The sequence below is a fragment of the Megascapheus bottae genome, chromosome 5 (assembly GCF_031878675.1).
Source record: "Megascapheus bottae isolate mThoBot1 chromosome 5, mThoBot2.hap1, whole genome shotgun sequence".
Taxonomy (NCBI): Eukaryota; Metazoa; Chordata; class Mammalia; order Rodentia; family Geomyidae; genus Megascapheus; species Megascapheus bottae.
In genome coordinates, this window is record NC_143513.1 from 54,345,958 (window position 1) to 54,364,250 (window position 18,293).

Below are 18,293 nucleotides of genomic sequence, written 5' to 3' on the forward strand. Positions count from 1 at the left end.
TGAGAGAAAAGAAATAACATCACATAGTACAGTGATAACAACAATCACAAAGATAAACCTCTTGTTTCCATAAATTAGAGTTCATTTAGTCTCATCATGTATTACATAAGTTTTGAACTATTGTAATCCTCTGTTAGGAGAGTCCTAGATGTGTTCTAATTATTATAAATGAGGGAAACCATGGAACCTATGTTCCTTTGGGTCTGGCTTACTTCATTTAATAGGATTTTTTCCAAGTCTTTCCATTTCCTTACAAATGGGTGGATGTCATTCTTTCTGATGGCAGTTTAGCATTCCATTGTGTATAAGTACTACATCTTGTTGATCCAATCATCTATTGAGGGGCATCTGGGTTTGTTCCATATTTTAGCTATGGTAAATAATGCTGCAAGAAAATCATAGTTCTAATGGCTTTAGTATGTCCTTGTTTCTGGACATTTTGGTAAATGCCAAGGAGTGGGATTGCTGGGTCATAGGGGAGTTCTATGTTGTCTTTTGAAGAATTCCCATACTGCTTTCCATAGTGGTTGAACAAGTGTAGTAGTGATCCCTCCTGGCCACATCCCCTCCAGCATCTGTTGTTATTAGATTTCTTGATAAAAGCCATTTTAAATGGACTGAGGTAGAATCTCAGAGTTGTTTTGATTCTCCTTTCTTTTATGGCCAGAGATGTTGAGCATTTCTTCATGTGTCTGTAGGCCATTTTTATTTCTTCTTCAAAGTCTCTCTTTAAATCTTTAGCCCACCTTTTAATGGGATGGTTGTTTCTTTGAGGATTTGTTTTTGAGAGATTCCATTATTTGAGTTTTAGGTATATTTTAGATACGAGGCTCTTGTCTGTTGTATGGCTAGTGAAGATCTCCCACTTTATATCATGTGATTTTTTTTCACTTTGCTCCTCTAAAATTTGTCAAAATATAGTTTGATGCTGACCTAGGCATTTTTAAACTTACTCACTTTTCCCTTGACTCTAAGAAAAATACAATAACTTGAAAAGCTTTATGTAACTTACCTGATTACCTATAATGGCTTCTAGAAGCCATTGTCATATTTTCTTAGAAAATTTACCACTGCTACTTTAATATCAGTCTGTGAATTTAAAGAACTACATAAATCCCTCATGAAGGATGACAATACAAACAAATTTGTTGATGCCAGAAAATGTGTTAATTCCTTGTTTGTGAGACAAATTCATCTGCAAATTGATACCACGGTGTACAAATAGGCACTCCATTCAAACATAATATACTTATTGACTGGTGTATGTGATTGTAGAGTACCAACTAAGTATCTGACAATGTATAAAAGTAGAGCAAAAACAGAGAACAAGGCATTAGGTATCTCTGTTATGGAGATGGCAGTCTAGGGGAAAAATGCTACAAATATCCATGAATGTATATGTATATGCAAAACATGTGAAGGAAGCAATGAGAGAATAAGTGATTCCCACAGAAATGAGGTTCAAGTTGATCCAGAGGATGTAAAGTTAGATTAACAAAGGGGAATGAGTAGCAGAATTTCAGTTTGTGCCAAGTCCTATCATTGGAAGAAAAATGAATCCATAGAAATCATTGACGTCTAAGTATATTTTAGATAAGAGGCCCTTGTCTGATGAATAGCTAGTGAAGATCTTCTCCCATTCTGTGGGCTTTCTATTTATCTTGCTAGCTAAGTCCTTTGCCATGGCAAAACTCTTCAATTTGATGTGGTCCTGTTTATCCTAACTTTCCTTAATTTATTCTGATTCTGAATCATTACTCAGGAAGTTTCAACATCTGTCAAGGAGCCCTGGTGTTTCTCCTATTAGTTCCTGTAAGTTTTCCAGGGTCTTTGAAGCATTTGGAATGGATTCTATTGTAAGGTGATTTATAAGGATTTAACTTCACTTTTCTGCATGTGTACAGACAATTCTGCCAACACTATTTGTTGAAGAGACTGTCTTTCCTCTATCCTGTTGTTTTTGCTCTCATACAATACTAGGTGGCCAAAGGTCTGTTGGTTCATTTCTGGGCCTTTATCCTATTCCTTGGGTGCTTAGGCATATTGTTATCCCAGTACCACCAAGCTGTTTCTTAATACTTCAGCTTTGTAATAGATTTTGAAGTTTGGTATTGATATTACTCCAGCACTATTCTTCCTGATACTGATTGTTTTGCTCTATGAATTCTATAATTTTATATGAATTTTTGGATGGCTTCTTCTATACCAACACAGTGAGAACAAAGGAGGATATTCTTTTTTAAATTTTTTATTGTAATTAATAGAAGGGTTACAGTTATATTTGCCAGAGAGAGGATGCATTACTTCACAAACATTGATACCCCTTTTCCTGTTTTTGTCCCCATTTCCCTTCCCCAACCCTGCCCCTCATCTTGTTTTCTCCCTTCTCTTTCCTATTTCAAATAAACAAATAAATGTATACACAATATGCCAGATAACAAGGTAAGATGCTGTAACAATATGAGAATAGCCAAGGAACAACCAAAGAGATGAGAATTAACACAGTACATTAAGAATAACAATCTCACATTATATGGCTCTTCTTTCCATATCTTGGATGTCCTTTCATTTAGCCTCATCCAAAATGGCCTAATATATCTAGGTTTTGAGCTATTGTAATCATCTGGTAGGAGAGTCCAAGATTTGTACTACTTATTACAAATGAGGAAAACCATTGAGCCTATGTTCCTTTGGGTTTGTCGTACTTCAATAGGATTTTTTCCAAGTCTTTCCATTTCCTTACAAATGGGGTGATGTCATTCTTTCTGATGGCAGCATCGAATTTCATTGTATATAAATACCACATCTTGTTCATCCAGTTATCTACTTAAAGGCATCTCAGTTGGTTCTATATCTTCACTATGATAAATACTGCTTCAGTGAACATCATTGTGCTAGTGGCTTTAGTATGTCCTTGTTTCTGAACAATTGGGTAAATGCCAATCAGTGGGATTGCTGGGTCATAGGAGAATTCTATGTTTGTTTAATCTTCTGAGGAACAGCCATACTGCTTTCCATAGTGGTGGAACGAGTTTACACTCCTACCAACAGTGTAGTAGTGATCCTTCCTGGCCACATTCCCACCAGCATCTGTTGTTATTAGATTTCTCAATCATGGCCATTCTAACTTGAGTGAGGTGGAATCTCAGAGTTGTTTAGATTTGCATTTCTTATATGGCCAGAGATATGGAGCATTTCAAAGGAGATTATTCTTATGAAAGAGTTTCAATTGCTCAATAGCTCTATACATATAATAATATACAATTATACTTATAAAAATAAACTCTAAGAAAGGAAAATTAGGTTTCTATTGTACTTCTTGCAGTTCTTTCTTACTTCTTTCTTTTCCCTCCTTCAAGTTATTCCCTTTTGTTACTGTTTTTTTTAATGTCTGTACCCTTTGTATTGTATATAAGTTGATCTAATTTTGGAAAAGGAATGGAAACCCCAAAATAATGAGACAAAGGGTGAATTAATTCAGCAGTGATACTCACTAGTGATACTCACATTGAAAATGAACTATATGACTTGAGAGTGGCCAGGAGTGTTATCCTGATAACACTGTTCAAGAAGAAATGTACTCATTACCTGACTTATCTAACTGCAAATCTTCTGTGTATCAGTTTTACAACAACATTTAAACAAATATAAAGAAATAGCAAGGGAAGGGGTTGGTTGGAAAGAGATGAGAGAGAAGGATGAAAGGCATGACACTGATCCAAAAGCATTATAAACTGCTTTGTTGAATGGCAACTGCTTTGTGCAACTGCTTAATGAGAATAAAAATATTTTTTAAAGTATGTAAGAAAAGAAACACAAGAAAATATTTGACATGATTAGAAACCTGAGCCCAAAGGGAAGAATAATCAAGATGTAGCTAGTGTCATGTATGTGTGCTCCATTGACCTAGATGACTTCCCCAATAAGTAAGCAAATATCAGCATCATCCTTGAACACATACTCTGATTGGAGTATATAATTCCCAACAGCTTCTTCAGTTGGCCATGGCGTATAGTCTAGTGGTAGGTCCTTGAGAACAGCATCTCCTTACTACTGTCTGCAGCTCACAGAAAAGCACCCCTTAATGGACCTATTAGCTAGTTTCAAGAGGCATATTCTGTATTCAAGACTAGTGATTCTTAGTGACTAAATTTTGTCTCACTTTCAGCACCATGAACAGAAATGTCATATGTCCCAGCTGTGCCCTCTAGTGGCAGCTGTAGTGTTATCTAGCTTTTATTCTATATACTATATATTAATATACATTTAGTATCTTTTCAAATCAACAAATTATGCATAGCTCTTTTAATTCTTATTAGCATAAATTAACTTAAAATGGCTTCATTGTGATATTTATAACCTTCACATAATGTACATTTATCAAATTCACCCCAACTACGTTAGTCTTTTTTAAGTAGCTCTCTTTTCCTCTTTCCTAGTTTTGGTGTATTTTCATGTGTTGTTGTCATGCATATACATATACATTAAGTCCTGTTGCCCAAATTTCCAGTAGCATCATTACCATGGTTTAGGTCTAGATTCCACATATGAGTGAAAATATCCCACATACATCTTTTTCAGCTTGGCTAATCTCATTTAATATGTTAATCTTCAGTTCCAAATATTATAAGTGACATAATTTCATTCTTCTTTATGACCAAATAAGGGTCCATTGTATATATGTATTATTTCTTCTAGGATGTGAGCCCTTATGCAATGCATTGTATAATTACTGCTAGGCAGTATTCTTGTAGACAGGCAGACAAGGCCAAACTTGGGAGATGGGCTTGTTTGATAACAACCTGCTGCTTGGTTAAAAAAAGAAATCCAGTTATGAGATGTAGGATGATTTTATTTCTCAATAAATCCTCAAATATCTGTGTTGTCACAAATATCCAGGGCATTTTTTACATGCGCATCATTGAAAAGAGGTTTGGTAGGTTTTGTGTGGTTCTATCAAAGTATCTGGTAGTGGGTGCTTTCTATGAAAAACAGGTTTATGATTCGGGGGGTTGAAAAGGCCACACTTGGTGGTCATATCTGTGAGGGCTTATACATAACCACATGACAGATGACTTTTCATGGCAGCAATGCAAGCCTGAGTGCAGAGCAGTGAGGAGCCCATGCAGAAGAGGCTAAATACATAGGGTAGCCTTATTTTGCAACCACTTATTCCGAAGTTACCAATCTAGTTAGTGAGACCCAGCCCACTTTCATAAGATGTCCTATGGCTTATGATTGTGGTATCATGTGACACAATAACCTCATACTAGCCTTACATTTTTAAGATTCCATCATCGTTGAGTATATTGGGAAGTAGGCCATTATCACATGAACCTCCGACTTTATTTCAATCAATGAGTTAAGTATTAACTCAATTTTACAAATGAAGGAAAAAAAGGTAGCTCTAACTCATCAGTAATGAGGAAGTAGAGGAAATGGGAATTAGATAAGTGATGTCTGATGCAAAGACCACTCACTGAATTAGTCATTTTCCCGTTGCCATGAGAAAGTTTTGACTCAAACATTAAGAAGGAAGGATTTCCTGACCTCACAGTTTCACGGGCTTTAGACTATGGTTAGTTGGGCCCATTGTAATGAATCTGGGGTGGGGGAGAAGAACTTGGCAGTTGAGCAGCAGAAGAAGCAAAGAGTGAGCTGAACTGGCAGGCTTCCTTTGTCCACTTTTGCTTTACCCAGATCTCCTAACCTACCAAAAGTTGCTTCCCATTTTCAGGGCAGGGCCTCCTCCTTTAGTTCTTATCCCACATGCCATTCTTCTCTGGGAACAGTCTCACAGACATACCCATAACCTCACTGATATTGAAGACTTTATTCAACCCAACCAAGATGACAATCAAAATTAACCCTAATGAAATATTTTAAGGTTTACAGCTAAGCAAAAATGAGCAAAATTAATGTATGAATGAAGGGCTGGGTATGAGGGTACAAGTTTGTCATCCCAGCCAGTACGGATGTATCAAAGGCCATTTCAAGCAGAAGCAAGAGATCCTAACTAAAAGCAGAATAAAAGCAAAATGGTGAGGGTTGTGGCTCCAATGTAGAGCACTTTTACAGTAAGTATAAAGCCCTAAATTCATTTCTTAGTATTCCTCCCCTCAAAAGGAGAAGTGAATGAATATTTATGCTAAGTGTATGATTATAGACCAAAAATGCTTTTAGGTATTGATAACTCAGTTTATCCCTTATAAACTCTCTCTTTTTTTTTTTTTACAATAATCAGACACACACCACAAAATGGAAATTTAGTACTAGAGAATGGGGAGGGAGATATCTGAAACACTACCTGGCAGAGAAACCAATAGAGCCAGGTCTAATAATAACTATTTCAGTAAACTTTGGAACAATGTAGTAACTAAAGATCTCTCACAAAGGATTGTATGAAAAGTAGAATCAAAGTACATTCAAATTACAAAATTCTACATTCTAGTTTAAATGAAAGATTAAACATACACCAGCTTATTCTAGTAGGGTTGAATATCTAAGGTATTTTTCAGTCAGAAAATGTAAAATGCAATTAATAAAATAAAATAATATGTTTGCAAAGTATTTGAAAGTGCAAATATTTACAAATCATATAGACCAAATTATAGGCATCATATTCAGGAATTATATATAGCAAATTTAGGCTTTACCTCAAAAGTGAAGCTTACCTAAACTGAGATGGTTAGGATTGTGAAGTAATAAAGCGTTAAGACGGTTATTTAGAAGATTCTTATGCTTTTTTAAGTATGTGCTTATGAAGAATTGCATGATTGAATGGTGTATCAAAGGATATATCCTGCTGACAACTAAGAAGTATTTCTTTCAGTAAACTGATCCTGGATGAACCCTCTTTGAACTTCCAACATTTCATCATATGCTATAATGTTGTGGGTGTGTATATGTGTGTGTGCATGCATGTATGTGCATGCATGCATGTTTTAAAGGAAATACAATTGTATATGCAGAATGCTAATTACAATATCAGAGTTATACTGTGCATTTAATCAGTATATCATCTATGATATTATGCAATAGGTATTCAATGAAGCTAATCATAAATCTGTGAAGATTAAGTTGTAACCATAGGTCATTTTGTTGATTAGGTATTCACTGATAAGCAATTTTAAAGCATCAGTTTATTTGATTTTTTTGTTTAGCTTCAAGTATTTATACATATGATGAAATAAATACCAATTTTTCAAAGCAGTCTTGATGTTATTTACACAGAATAGTAGAAGACCAAAAGTAAAATAAGCAGGTTAGTAGAATTAAAGAATCTCATTGCTTTTTTATTTAAAAAAAAGCATAAACATTTGGAGTTAATTCTAGTGAAGGTGACAAAGAAGGATCGAACTTTAGTTCTCTGCAGGTGCTTACCCAGTTCTACCTGCACCATTTGTGCAGGCTGTCTTTCTTCCATTGTATTTTTTTGGCTTCCTTATCAAAGATTAGGTGGCCATAGGTCTGTGGGTTTATATCTGGGTCCTCAGATCTATTCCATTGGTCTTCAGGCCTGTTCTTGTGCCAGTACCAAGCTGTTTTGAATATTATAGCTCTGTAATAGAGTCTAAAGTTTGGTACTGAAATTCCTCCTGTGCTGTTCTTTCTGCTAAGAAGTGTTTTTGCTAAACAGGGTCTTTTATTATTCCATATGAAATTTTGAATTGCCTTTTCTTTTTCTTTAAAGAATGACATTGAGATATTGATGGGTATTGCGTTGAATTTGTAGATAGCCCTTGGCAAGATTGTCATTTTCACGAGGTTGAGTCTTCCAATCCAGGAGCACTGGAGGATTTTCCATTTTCTCAGTTCTGCTTTAATTTCCTTTTCCAGGGTTTTAAAGTTTTCATCAAAAAGGTCTTTTACATTCTTAGTTAAGATAATTCCTAGATACTTTATTTTCTTTGAAGCTATTATAGAAGGAATAGGAGATACACTAGGCCTCCTGGGCACAGGTCGAAACTTTCTCAATAAGGACCAAGAAACACAACAAATCAGAGAAAGGCTGGATAAGTGGTACTGTATTAAACTGCAGAGCTTTTGTATGGCAAAGGATATAGCTAGTAAATTAATTAGGAAGCCTACAGAATGGGAGAAGATCTTCACTAACCATACAGTGGACAAAGGCCTCATGTCTAAAATATATCAACAGCTCAAAAAATTGAATCATTCCCAAACTAATCTCCAAAGTAACAACCATCCCATTAAAAGATGGGCCAAAGACTTAAAGAGAGTCTTCTCTGAAGAAGAAACAAAAATGGCCTATAGACACATGAAGAAATGCTCAACATCGCTGGTCATAAAAGAAATGCAAATCAAAACAACTCTAAGATTCCACCTCACTCCCGTTAGAATGGCCAGGATCAAGAAAACTAATAACAACAGATGCTGGAGAGGATGTGGCCAGGAGGGATCACTACTACACTGTTGGTGGGAGTTCAAACTCATTCAACCACTATGGAAAGCAGTATGGCAGTTCCTTAAAAGACTAAACATAGAGCTCCCCTATGACCCAGCAATTCCACTACTTGGCATTTAACCAACCGTTCAGAAACAAGGACATACTAAATCCACTAGCACATTGATGTTCATTGCAGCACTATTTACCACAGCAAAGATATGGAACCAACCCAGATGTCCCTCAGTTGATGAGTGGATCAACAAGATGTGGTATCTATACACAATGGAATTCTATGCTGCTGTCAGAAAGAACAACATCGCCCCAATTGTAAGGAAATGGAAAGACTTAGAAAAAATCATATTAAGTGAAGTAAGCCAGATTCAAAGGAACATAGACTCAAGAGTCTCTCTCATTTGTTATAATCAGTAGAAACCTTGGGCTCTCCTAGCAGAGATTTACAATAGAACAAAATCTAGATATACATATAGTATGATGCTATATGTAAAGACCTTCAGGATATAGAAATAAAAGCCATTATAATGAGTGACTGTTGTCCTTAATGCACTATGTTATCTCTCATCTCTTTTGCCATCCCTTGGTTATCTCATATTGTTACAACATTTCACCTTGTTATCTGATTTATTTTATATGTCCTTAATTGGTTATTTGAAATTGGATTGGGAAGGGGGGAAATCAAGATAAGCGGGGGGAGGGTGGGAAGGAAATGGGTACCATGTCATGAGAAAGGGTATCAATGTTTGTGAAGTAATGCACCTTCTATCTGGTGAATATAATGCAACCCTTCTATTAATCACAATAAAAAATTATAAAAAAAAGAAAAGAAAGAATAAAAAAAGCATAAACTTCCCTAGAAACAGCTCTAGCTAGAAAGAGTACAAAAAAAATAGGGCAAACAATCTCAGAAGGCCAGTGATGTGGATTGAGGTGTGAGTAAAGTTGAGCAACATTTTATTTTCTGAAATGCTGTCTTTCCGCAGTCTTTTTAAAGATGCTACCCCGATGTGACTGGAAGTCAACAATGAAAGTGTGATCCTAAAACACATGAAGAAGCAACTAGATCAAAATACCATATTCCCACCATTCAGAGTAATTTTTACTCATAGATTTGAACACAAGCCCTATCTCAATAAAGTATTCATCAGGTAGATCTGCCTTTGCTCAAGGTTAAAGAAAGGATCTTCATCTTTGTCCCTGTTTGGGGAAGGTTTTTTTTTTTTTTTTGAAACACACACATATTACACATGTTTAATTGTGCTGGTACTGGGGCTTTTAACACAGAGCCTTATGCTCTTGTTTGGCTTTTTTGCTGAAGGCACATTTTGAGCCACATGTCTACTTCCAGCCTTTTGCTGGTTAATTACAGATAAAAGTCTCTTGGATTTATCTTCCTTGGCTAGCTTCAAACCAGGATACTAAGATTTCACCTTCTTATGATTTGAAATTTCCAGTATGAATCACTAGCACCCAAACTGAAACATGATTTAAACTCCACTCAATTATGTTAAGAGTTTTCATAGTTTCCAGCGTTTCTCTGTTGTGAAAATGGTACCATCCAAATAGAAAACCAGCTCATTCCACTATACATCTTCACTTTTTATTTGGAAAACTAAAATCAACTATGAGATAACTTTTTTTCATTGTAGTTTTGTCGAAAATTTACATGTAAAACTGTTCCATAGTGCTTTATCAATTTGGAATTCAGCTATAAGTTGAAGGGATTTTTTTATTGTAATAATTGATCCCTCAACTACTTCTTCCAGTTACCATGCTGATAAAGTAACAGCAACTTCATGCAACCTTCAGAAAGAAAATTTTAATGTGCTTGAAAAACAATTAAAGGCATTATTTTCTAGATAATGGTTTTCTGTTTCAGTGTTGTTTATCCAGTAAAGATCAATGTCTAATTCACTTTTGTGTTTATGTTTGCTTGTTTTACAAAGGAAAGTTCTTAAAATATAAATACAACAGAATATGAAAGACCATGGTTCTTTGTTGCATCTGGGAGCAACTCTTTCCTCCTTTATTCATCTTACACTATGTGCCTTATTGACATCCAGCTTCATTAAGCTTCATCGTAGCTTAAAATGTCAAGAGACTTCTCTACCAGTACTTGAAAAATGATTTATTAGAATTTTACTTTGAATCTTAATCCTGCAAATATCACACCCCTTGTCCATTCTGTTGATTTCTAAAATCTCATGTTCTTTCTTATATCCTCTTTTGTCTCTTCTTGGTTTGGCTCCACCTGTGTGTCCTTAAAGCACCAACATCTCTTTGATATTGTTACCACCCTCCTGCTTCAGCACGGGGTGCACACAAGACCATCCCCTCATGCTACACTCAGCACTGCTGTCTCTCATTTATCCAGACTTCCTAACCCATGTTGCTCTCTTTGATTTGGATGTCACAATCTGAATTCTTTGCAGGCACTTCAACTCCCTTTGTTCATATGAATTCGATTCTGTTCTCCAGATTACTTGGCACCTTTGTCCTCCTAAAATGTGTGAGGACATTCATTACTTATTAATTTTTCCATGTTCTCTTTTAGCCAACTGGTTGCATCGGTCCTTACTTCTGAAATATCTGTTAAATACAGTTCCTGCCCCCCCAATTGATTCAGATTCAGGCTCATTTCTCCATCAAGTGAAATGTAGCAACTGCCAGGCTGCAGGGGGAAGGGCAGGCAGCAGGAACCACTCCCCTGCACAAAACACCACCTGCCTAGCAGTTCCTGGGGCAAGATGACCCAGAATTACCCCATTTGCAAAGCAATCCTCCTGCTGAGAATTCCCACTGACTATCCATTCAGCTTTTGCCCCATCCATAAAAGCCCTGCTTTAATAAGACTGGGCATAATCTCTCTAGTCCTGACCAGGGGATTTGTCTGGGAGTTTACCCCAATAAACTTTCCTCTACTTGCCTTATTTTTTCCTGTGTGCTCTTTTCTTACCTAAAACCTTAGAGCAACATTCCTATAGTGCATCAGAAAGCATTTCTCTCTTCTTCTTCCTTCTCATTCTCTCTCCTTCCTTCCTTCCTTCCTTCCTTCCTTCCTTCCTTCCTTCCTTCCTTCCTTCTTTCCTTCCTTCCTTCTCCCTCCCTCCCTCTCCCTTCTCCCCTCTCTTTCCCTCCTTTCCTTCACCAATCATGCATCCCTTCCTCTCTTCCTCATCTTTTGACAAGGAAAACATGTATATTATAGTATGCAACACGCCGTTTCGTGTGTATATACATATATAACCAATATATACACTGTGTGATGGTAAATAAAACAATCTATAAGTTGTACTGTGTACCTGTTTTCATGGTCACCATATGTGGGCTATAGAATATTGAACTCAGTGGAGACTGAAGGATAGAAGAAGTGGGGAAATGTTTAAGGACACACGATGTCAGTTACATGGAAAGATGCTGTTTTCCATTTTAGATCTGACGTGTCTTTTCTCATTCACTATGTCTGGCCTGTTTTCTCTCTGGTGAACTTCCAAGTCTAGTTCAACCCCCAGATATAAAGGTCATCCTTTTGGTACACCCTTTCTGCATTTCAGGTAGTGCTGATAGCATCACTCTGTGATTTAATTCGTTGATTCCCCCACTCTACCATGAACACCTGAGAGCAAAAGCAACATGCCATTTGTCTATTCCTGTATTTAGCATTGCATTGAGTTTCATTATATTGTTTGGAATTAATAAAATCATGTAGGGTTGTTGGTATTGATTATATATGGAGAATTTCCTAAGGAACATTCACAGGTTTTCATGGCTGATATTTCCTTCTGTGTCTCAAGCTGAATAAGTGAGGTAGAAGGAAGGGGAGAATATGATTTCAAGATAGTGTTGACAATAACATCGAAATCTGCTTTGAATCTGAACCCAAAATAAGATGTTCAGAGGTCCCTTGACTATCAGCACCACTTGAAGTTTTTTCTCATCATATCCTTGGAAGCAAATGCACTTATGGCATTTCATGGCTAAGCTGTTTAATATTTGAACTTTTGGTCATCCTTTATTACTTTATTACTTGACATTTTACTACTTGTTCAAGCTGCTAGACTTTTTTTAGGTTGTCACTGCAGCCCTTCTAAAAAATAGGTGGTGTATTTCCTTTTTCTTTAAACTTTCACTACACATTCTATCAGAATTTAACATGTGCTCATGATTTTGCTCAGATACATGTAAAAAGATGATTTTTATTTTTGTGAGAACAATTTCCATAAGGCCTCATCTTTTCACACATTTCTCAGTGTACAATTTAATATTGTTGGTGTTGACTAGAAGTACAATTTTGTACAGCAAATCTCTAGAATTTATCTAATTTTGTTTGAATGAAACTTTGGACCCATTTACCCCTATTCACACCTCCCAGCTTCTGGCATGACTTCCTCCTAATAGTTTGCTTTATGTTTATGACTGTGTTCAGGGAAGATTTGTTTCTAAAACTGTTTCTGTTGTAAGCTATTCATTTACGTAAGAAATTACCTAGTGGATTTTAGAGGTAGAAATGTCTACTGCTGATCTCGGCTAGTAATATGGTGTTGGTGGCTGTCTGTATTCCAGGTAATCAAATGGTGTAACCCATGCCATCCTCAGAACAAATTTGTGAGAGGGGTAGCCATTATTTTCTTGGTCTCCAGAAGAGAAAACAAAACAAAACAGAACAGAACTGAAGTTCAAACAAGCTAAGTAAATTGTCCACATTGTACAACTATTAAGGATCAGAGACTGGTTGGAATCCAGGAAGCCTGATTCTAGAGCTAACACTCCTAATCACCTCAGACGCAGAGACTATAATTTAGAACTACGCAATCTATATTTAGCTGAAAATCAGAGGTTTATCTGCTTGTCAGTTTCTTCGCATCTTTTTCAACAGTTTTCTTCCTAGAAATCATATCTGCCATGTGTACATTTTTCTTTTTTGCCTTTACCACTCATAAGCTTCTGATGAATTGTATTCTCAGTATTCTGTTTTGTTTATTTAATTTTTTTGTCAGGGTGATGTACAGAGGGGTTACAGTTGCATACATAAGGTAATGAGTACATTTCTTGTGTAACGTTGTTGCCCCTCCCTTGTTTTTCTCCCACTTTCCCTCCCCCAACTTCGCCCACCTAAAATTGTAAAGTTCATTTCTTCTTCTGAAACTCAAAATTGTCACCGATATATTTTTACCTAGTACATCTCATTACAGTCCTGTTTTGGTGCTGAGATACAAGTTCTATGTCACTGCCTGAAGCATGCCTAAATTCAATATTCTTACCAACCAGATAATGGAAAATTATCTAACTTGTAGATGAGGATGCACATTTATTTCATTTATATAAAGGCATAAATACAGGGACTTTGATAAGAAGCATGTTTATACATAGATTTGAATCTTTAACCAATCAGTTTTCATTAAAACAAAACACACTATTCTTCAAAACAAGATTTTTATTTTTTATTTTTTGTGCTATTTTGTGCAATAATAAAATATGTGCTTTCTTGTTTCTTTCTGATGCTGGAGATCAAATACAGGGCCTTACATATATTATTCAAGAGCTCAGATCACTCATTTACTGCCCTATCCCTAAATAATAATGTGTTTTGAAATGTAATGAATCCATGGAGTTAGTAGGACAATCTTATTTGTTTCGGGTAGTTTTTTCATTTCAATAGAATAATATTGACTCTGTTAGTACTAAAATTGAAATTATTTATATATAATAATAAAAATTGCCTAATAATGGACTAAGTTTATAATCAGACATATGGGGTGGGTAGAAAATTACATGTTTTAATCATTATATATTCCTGACTATATACAGAGTCTATTCCTCTCTCAATTTCATTCATTTAAGACATAATGTTTAGTCCTTGCTTCAAAGAGTTATTTTTGTTAAAGCATCCATTTTATTGTTAGTCATTTCTTCAACTTAAGTGTGATCCATTCCTGAAATAATGCTTGGCAAAATGAGAATTTTTGCATAGGAAACAGTTTGGGTCAGTTTGGGTACAGAGGAAAGAGGCAAGACAATGATTGAAGATTTGAACAAAAATGAAGTGGAGTAGGTAATTGGAAGTAAAATTTAGTTGATAGCAAATACCAGCTTTTCTCAGTTCCCAATATTCTTCTTGAAATAAAAATGGCCAGTCCAATGAAGATATTTGAGTATTTATCAGAGTATTGCAGAGTATTTGCTCACATGTTTTTTTTTTTTTGGTGGGGGAAAATGATAAGTTTAAAGTCTTAAGACTAAACTCATTGTGTGATTTTCCCACTGATCAGTATTTGTTTCTCAGTAATGTCCACATACAATGTTCTCTTCCTCTGTATCACTACTGTTTTTTGAAAATTGATACAAAAGGACAGAGGCGAGTCTCCTGAAATAATTAACAGAGCTTTTGTGTTAGCCTACTCACTGTTATAGTTTTGGCTTTGTAGGTTGCAGAGACATGTAAACCCATGGTAAAGCTTTATTTATCTTAGTAGCCGTGAGTTAAAGTGGGGATAAATTTGTGAAAATTTAAATTCAGCACCACTGATGATAGACAAACCGGGGCTAGTATTCTTTCTGAAGTTTAAATGTTTGCACACCCTCAGAGTGTCTCAGTTTGAACTAGACAAGAAATTAACTATTTGTTTGTAGGAAAGATTGCTCAGATCTCAGAGTATTTGTAACAAGGCAAGATGAGAAAACATAGACTTTGTTCCAGCAGATTACCAAGATTTTATGCATCCTTCCCCAGAAGGAAGCTATTTTTTCCAGATTCCAAGCATCTGGTTTCAGTATCTAACTGCACTAGAATCCTGGATGTATCACTTGACAATGTTTTAAAAAGGTCTCCAAGCACAAATTTGTAAAAATAGCTCAATATACTGAGATCTTCCCGTGTATTAGCTACTATTGTAAAGATTTCATATGCTTTAATTTCTTTAATCCTTACAACACCATTATTACCTTCATTTTGCAGAGGTGGGAACGTGAGGTGAATGGAGGCTAATAACTTGAACAAGGATGCACAGATAGGAGGTAACAGATCTGGTAGAGAATCTCAGGGAGTCTTGCCCTAACGTTTATAGTCTTGTTTACTAGGTATTGGGTTAGACATTGTTAAAACACACAAAAAAGGCTAGTATGTCTGAATCAGTGGTGGTGTTTCTAGGGTGCAGCTCTAACCCCTAAATAGGCCTGACTGACTTTAACGACCATTAATTTTGTAAATAGCCAGGAAGTAGACTGGAGTTCAGTGAGCTGTCTGAGTGGTGATCAGGCTCATGTGTGAGATGGACTCAGAGGGCTTTAAGGATTGGTTTGGCATGTCCTGTAAACAGAGGTGTATTGTGAAATTTAGCTTTCTAATGAGCATCTGGGGATTCCTTTCAGCAGACCTGACTTAGCCTATCAAGTCTGCATGTTAAATGCCTTACCTGCTTTGACAGAAGGCAAGGATCTTGAGTTATACTTCACTTCCATCCCAAATTCATTATGTCAAGGTGGAAAGCCACTGCTTCAACTCTAGATCAATGACATCATTGTCACACTAGTTCTTTTGACCTTCGATTTAGCTGTGGAACCAATTTTGCCCAATGGGTCAAAAGGAGGTCTCAAAAGAACAGATTCTGATTGTGACTTGAAATCTAACCAGTACTGATCTGCTGTGTACTGTTTGCTTTTGGAGATTGAAAGCTATCTATAAGACATGGAATATCAGATGTCTTAATTTATGTCCCCCTTTTCCATTAGACCACATTTTAAGCCCTGAAAACTTTAAAAAAAGAGATTTGCTTTATCTAATATGTTTGCTCTTTTGGACTGTTGATAATAACATTTTATTGTATTTTAATCAGTTAAAATATACTATACAGGTCCCTTTGAAAAATTATTTTTTTCTTATACAGTAATTGCCCTGAAAACCAAAGTCTATAGTGTCAATTAGTATTCTGAGGAGAAAGTAGTTTTAAAATTATGATGCTTTTGAAGCAGGAAGGGAATGCAATGATATATAAAATTTAATCCAAAAGAGGTTTGGATGCTAACACATAATTCATTTAGTTTGGCTTCTGTTTGAATTGAATTTAACTCATGCTTGGGGGCCTTTTTGTACATTAGTCAATGTTTTTATATAGTTTTTTTTAGGTAATTCTAGTGAATTTTGTTCACCCACATCTTCCCTCTTGCACTGCTATATCAAAACAGAAGTGATTTATCACATCTGAATAAATATTGGCCATATGCTGTAGGCACCTTTTAAACCAAAAAAGTTCATCATTTAATCCTAAACCTCTGAGGAAGGACTGAGCCTGTGCACTGGGTATTTTTAAGTGTGGAGATGTAAATGTCATGTTTCTTTTCTGCTTTCAGGTCACATGTGCCAATTTAACAAATGGTGTAAAATCCGAACTTCTGAAGTCAGGAAGCAGCAAATCCACACTAAAGCACATATGGACAGAAAGCAGCAAAGACTTATCTATCAGCCGGCTCTTGTCACAGACTTTTCGTGGCAAAGAAAATGATACAGATTTAGACCTGCGCTATGACACCCCAGAACCTTATTCTGAGCAAGACCTCTGGGACTGGCTGAGGAACTCCACAGATCTTCAAGAGCCTCGGCCCAGGGCCAAGAGAAGGCCCATTGTTAAGACCGGCAAGTTTAAGAAAATGTTTGGATGGGGTGATTTTCATTCCAACATCAAAACAGTGAAGCTAAACCTGTTGATTACAGGAAAAATTGTTGATCATGGCAACGGGACATTTAGCGTGTATTTCAGGCATAATTCCACTGGTCAAGGGAATGTATCAGTCAGCTTGGTGCCCCCAACAAAAATCGTGGAATTCGACTTGGCACAACAAACCGTGATTGATGCCAAAGATTCCAAGTCCTTCAACTGTCGTATTGAATATGAAAAGGTTGACAAAGCTACCAAGAACACACTCTGCAACTATGACCCATCGAAAACCTGCTACCAGGAACAGACCCAAAGCCATGTCTCCTGGCTTTGCTCCAAGCCCTTCAAGGTGATCTGTATTTACATTTCCTTTTATAGCACAGATTATAAACTAGTACAGAAAGTGTGCCCCGACTACAACTATCACAGTGACACACCCTACTTTCCCTCTGGATGAGGAAGAACAAGAGGGTGAGACTGAACCTGAGGAATTAAAGGTCATATGATAGGGCTGTTACCTCAAAGAAGGTCACATCTGTTGCCTGGAATGTGTCTACTCTGCTGCTCTTGTCGACTGGCTGCCAATACGCTAGTGGAAAACAATCTGATGTAATTTCTGCCCAGTCAGCTTCATCTCTCAGTATACTGTAGAACATCACAGATTTTCAAGTCACACTCGAAGAAATGCTCTCACATATAGAGGCACACAAACACAAGGTCATGCACATTTCAGCTTGCATCTATCATGGCTCCTGTTGAGAGGGCTTTCACTATTTGACTCATAATGGTTCAGGAAAAACTATGATCAAAAGGATTAACTAGACATAGAATGTCTCTAACACTTGCTGTTGAGTCCATGCTAATCAGTAATTCCCACTTATGCATTCCTGCTGCTTGGAGTAGCTGTACTGGTAAATAATACTGTAGGAGTATATGCTTGTTATAATGGAAAAAATTGTCTTTAGAGCTCAGTATTCTTTACTTCATAAACACAACAGTGTAGTTAACATCCCCCTCTGCCACACCCCCAACATACACTAGGCACATTCACGGTGATACAAGATGGCTTTGTTTTTTTTTGTAGAGGGAGCCTGTTCTCAGTAAAGGTGAGCAAACATTTGGAATTTACATTGGGATTACAGGTTGCATCACCAATCACTGGACACTTGTGAAGTCAAGATCAGTTAAGACCATTTAAACAAGTTCTGATCATTATATAA

At 36.4% G+C, this 18,293-nt stretch overlaps 1 protein-coding gene across 1 annotated transcript in view; it reads left to right on the top strand.

Annotated features, from left to right (window-relative positions):
* The window catches only part of Nxph1 (neurexophilin 1), a 266,589-nt gene extending 248,505 nt beyond the window's left edge, over positions 1-18,084 (top strand). Inside the window, exon 3 of the mRNA XM_090332360.1 lies at positions 16,769-18,084. Within this exon, the coding sequence (XP_090188486.1) occupies positions 16,769-17,530 (762 nt within the window). The 3' untranslated portion in view covers positions 17,531-18,084. The remainder of the gene's footprint in view (positions 1-16,768) is intronic.
* The last annotated feature ends 209 nt before the right edge of the window (positions 18,085-18,293 follow it).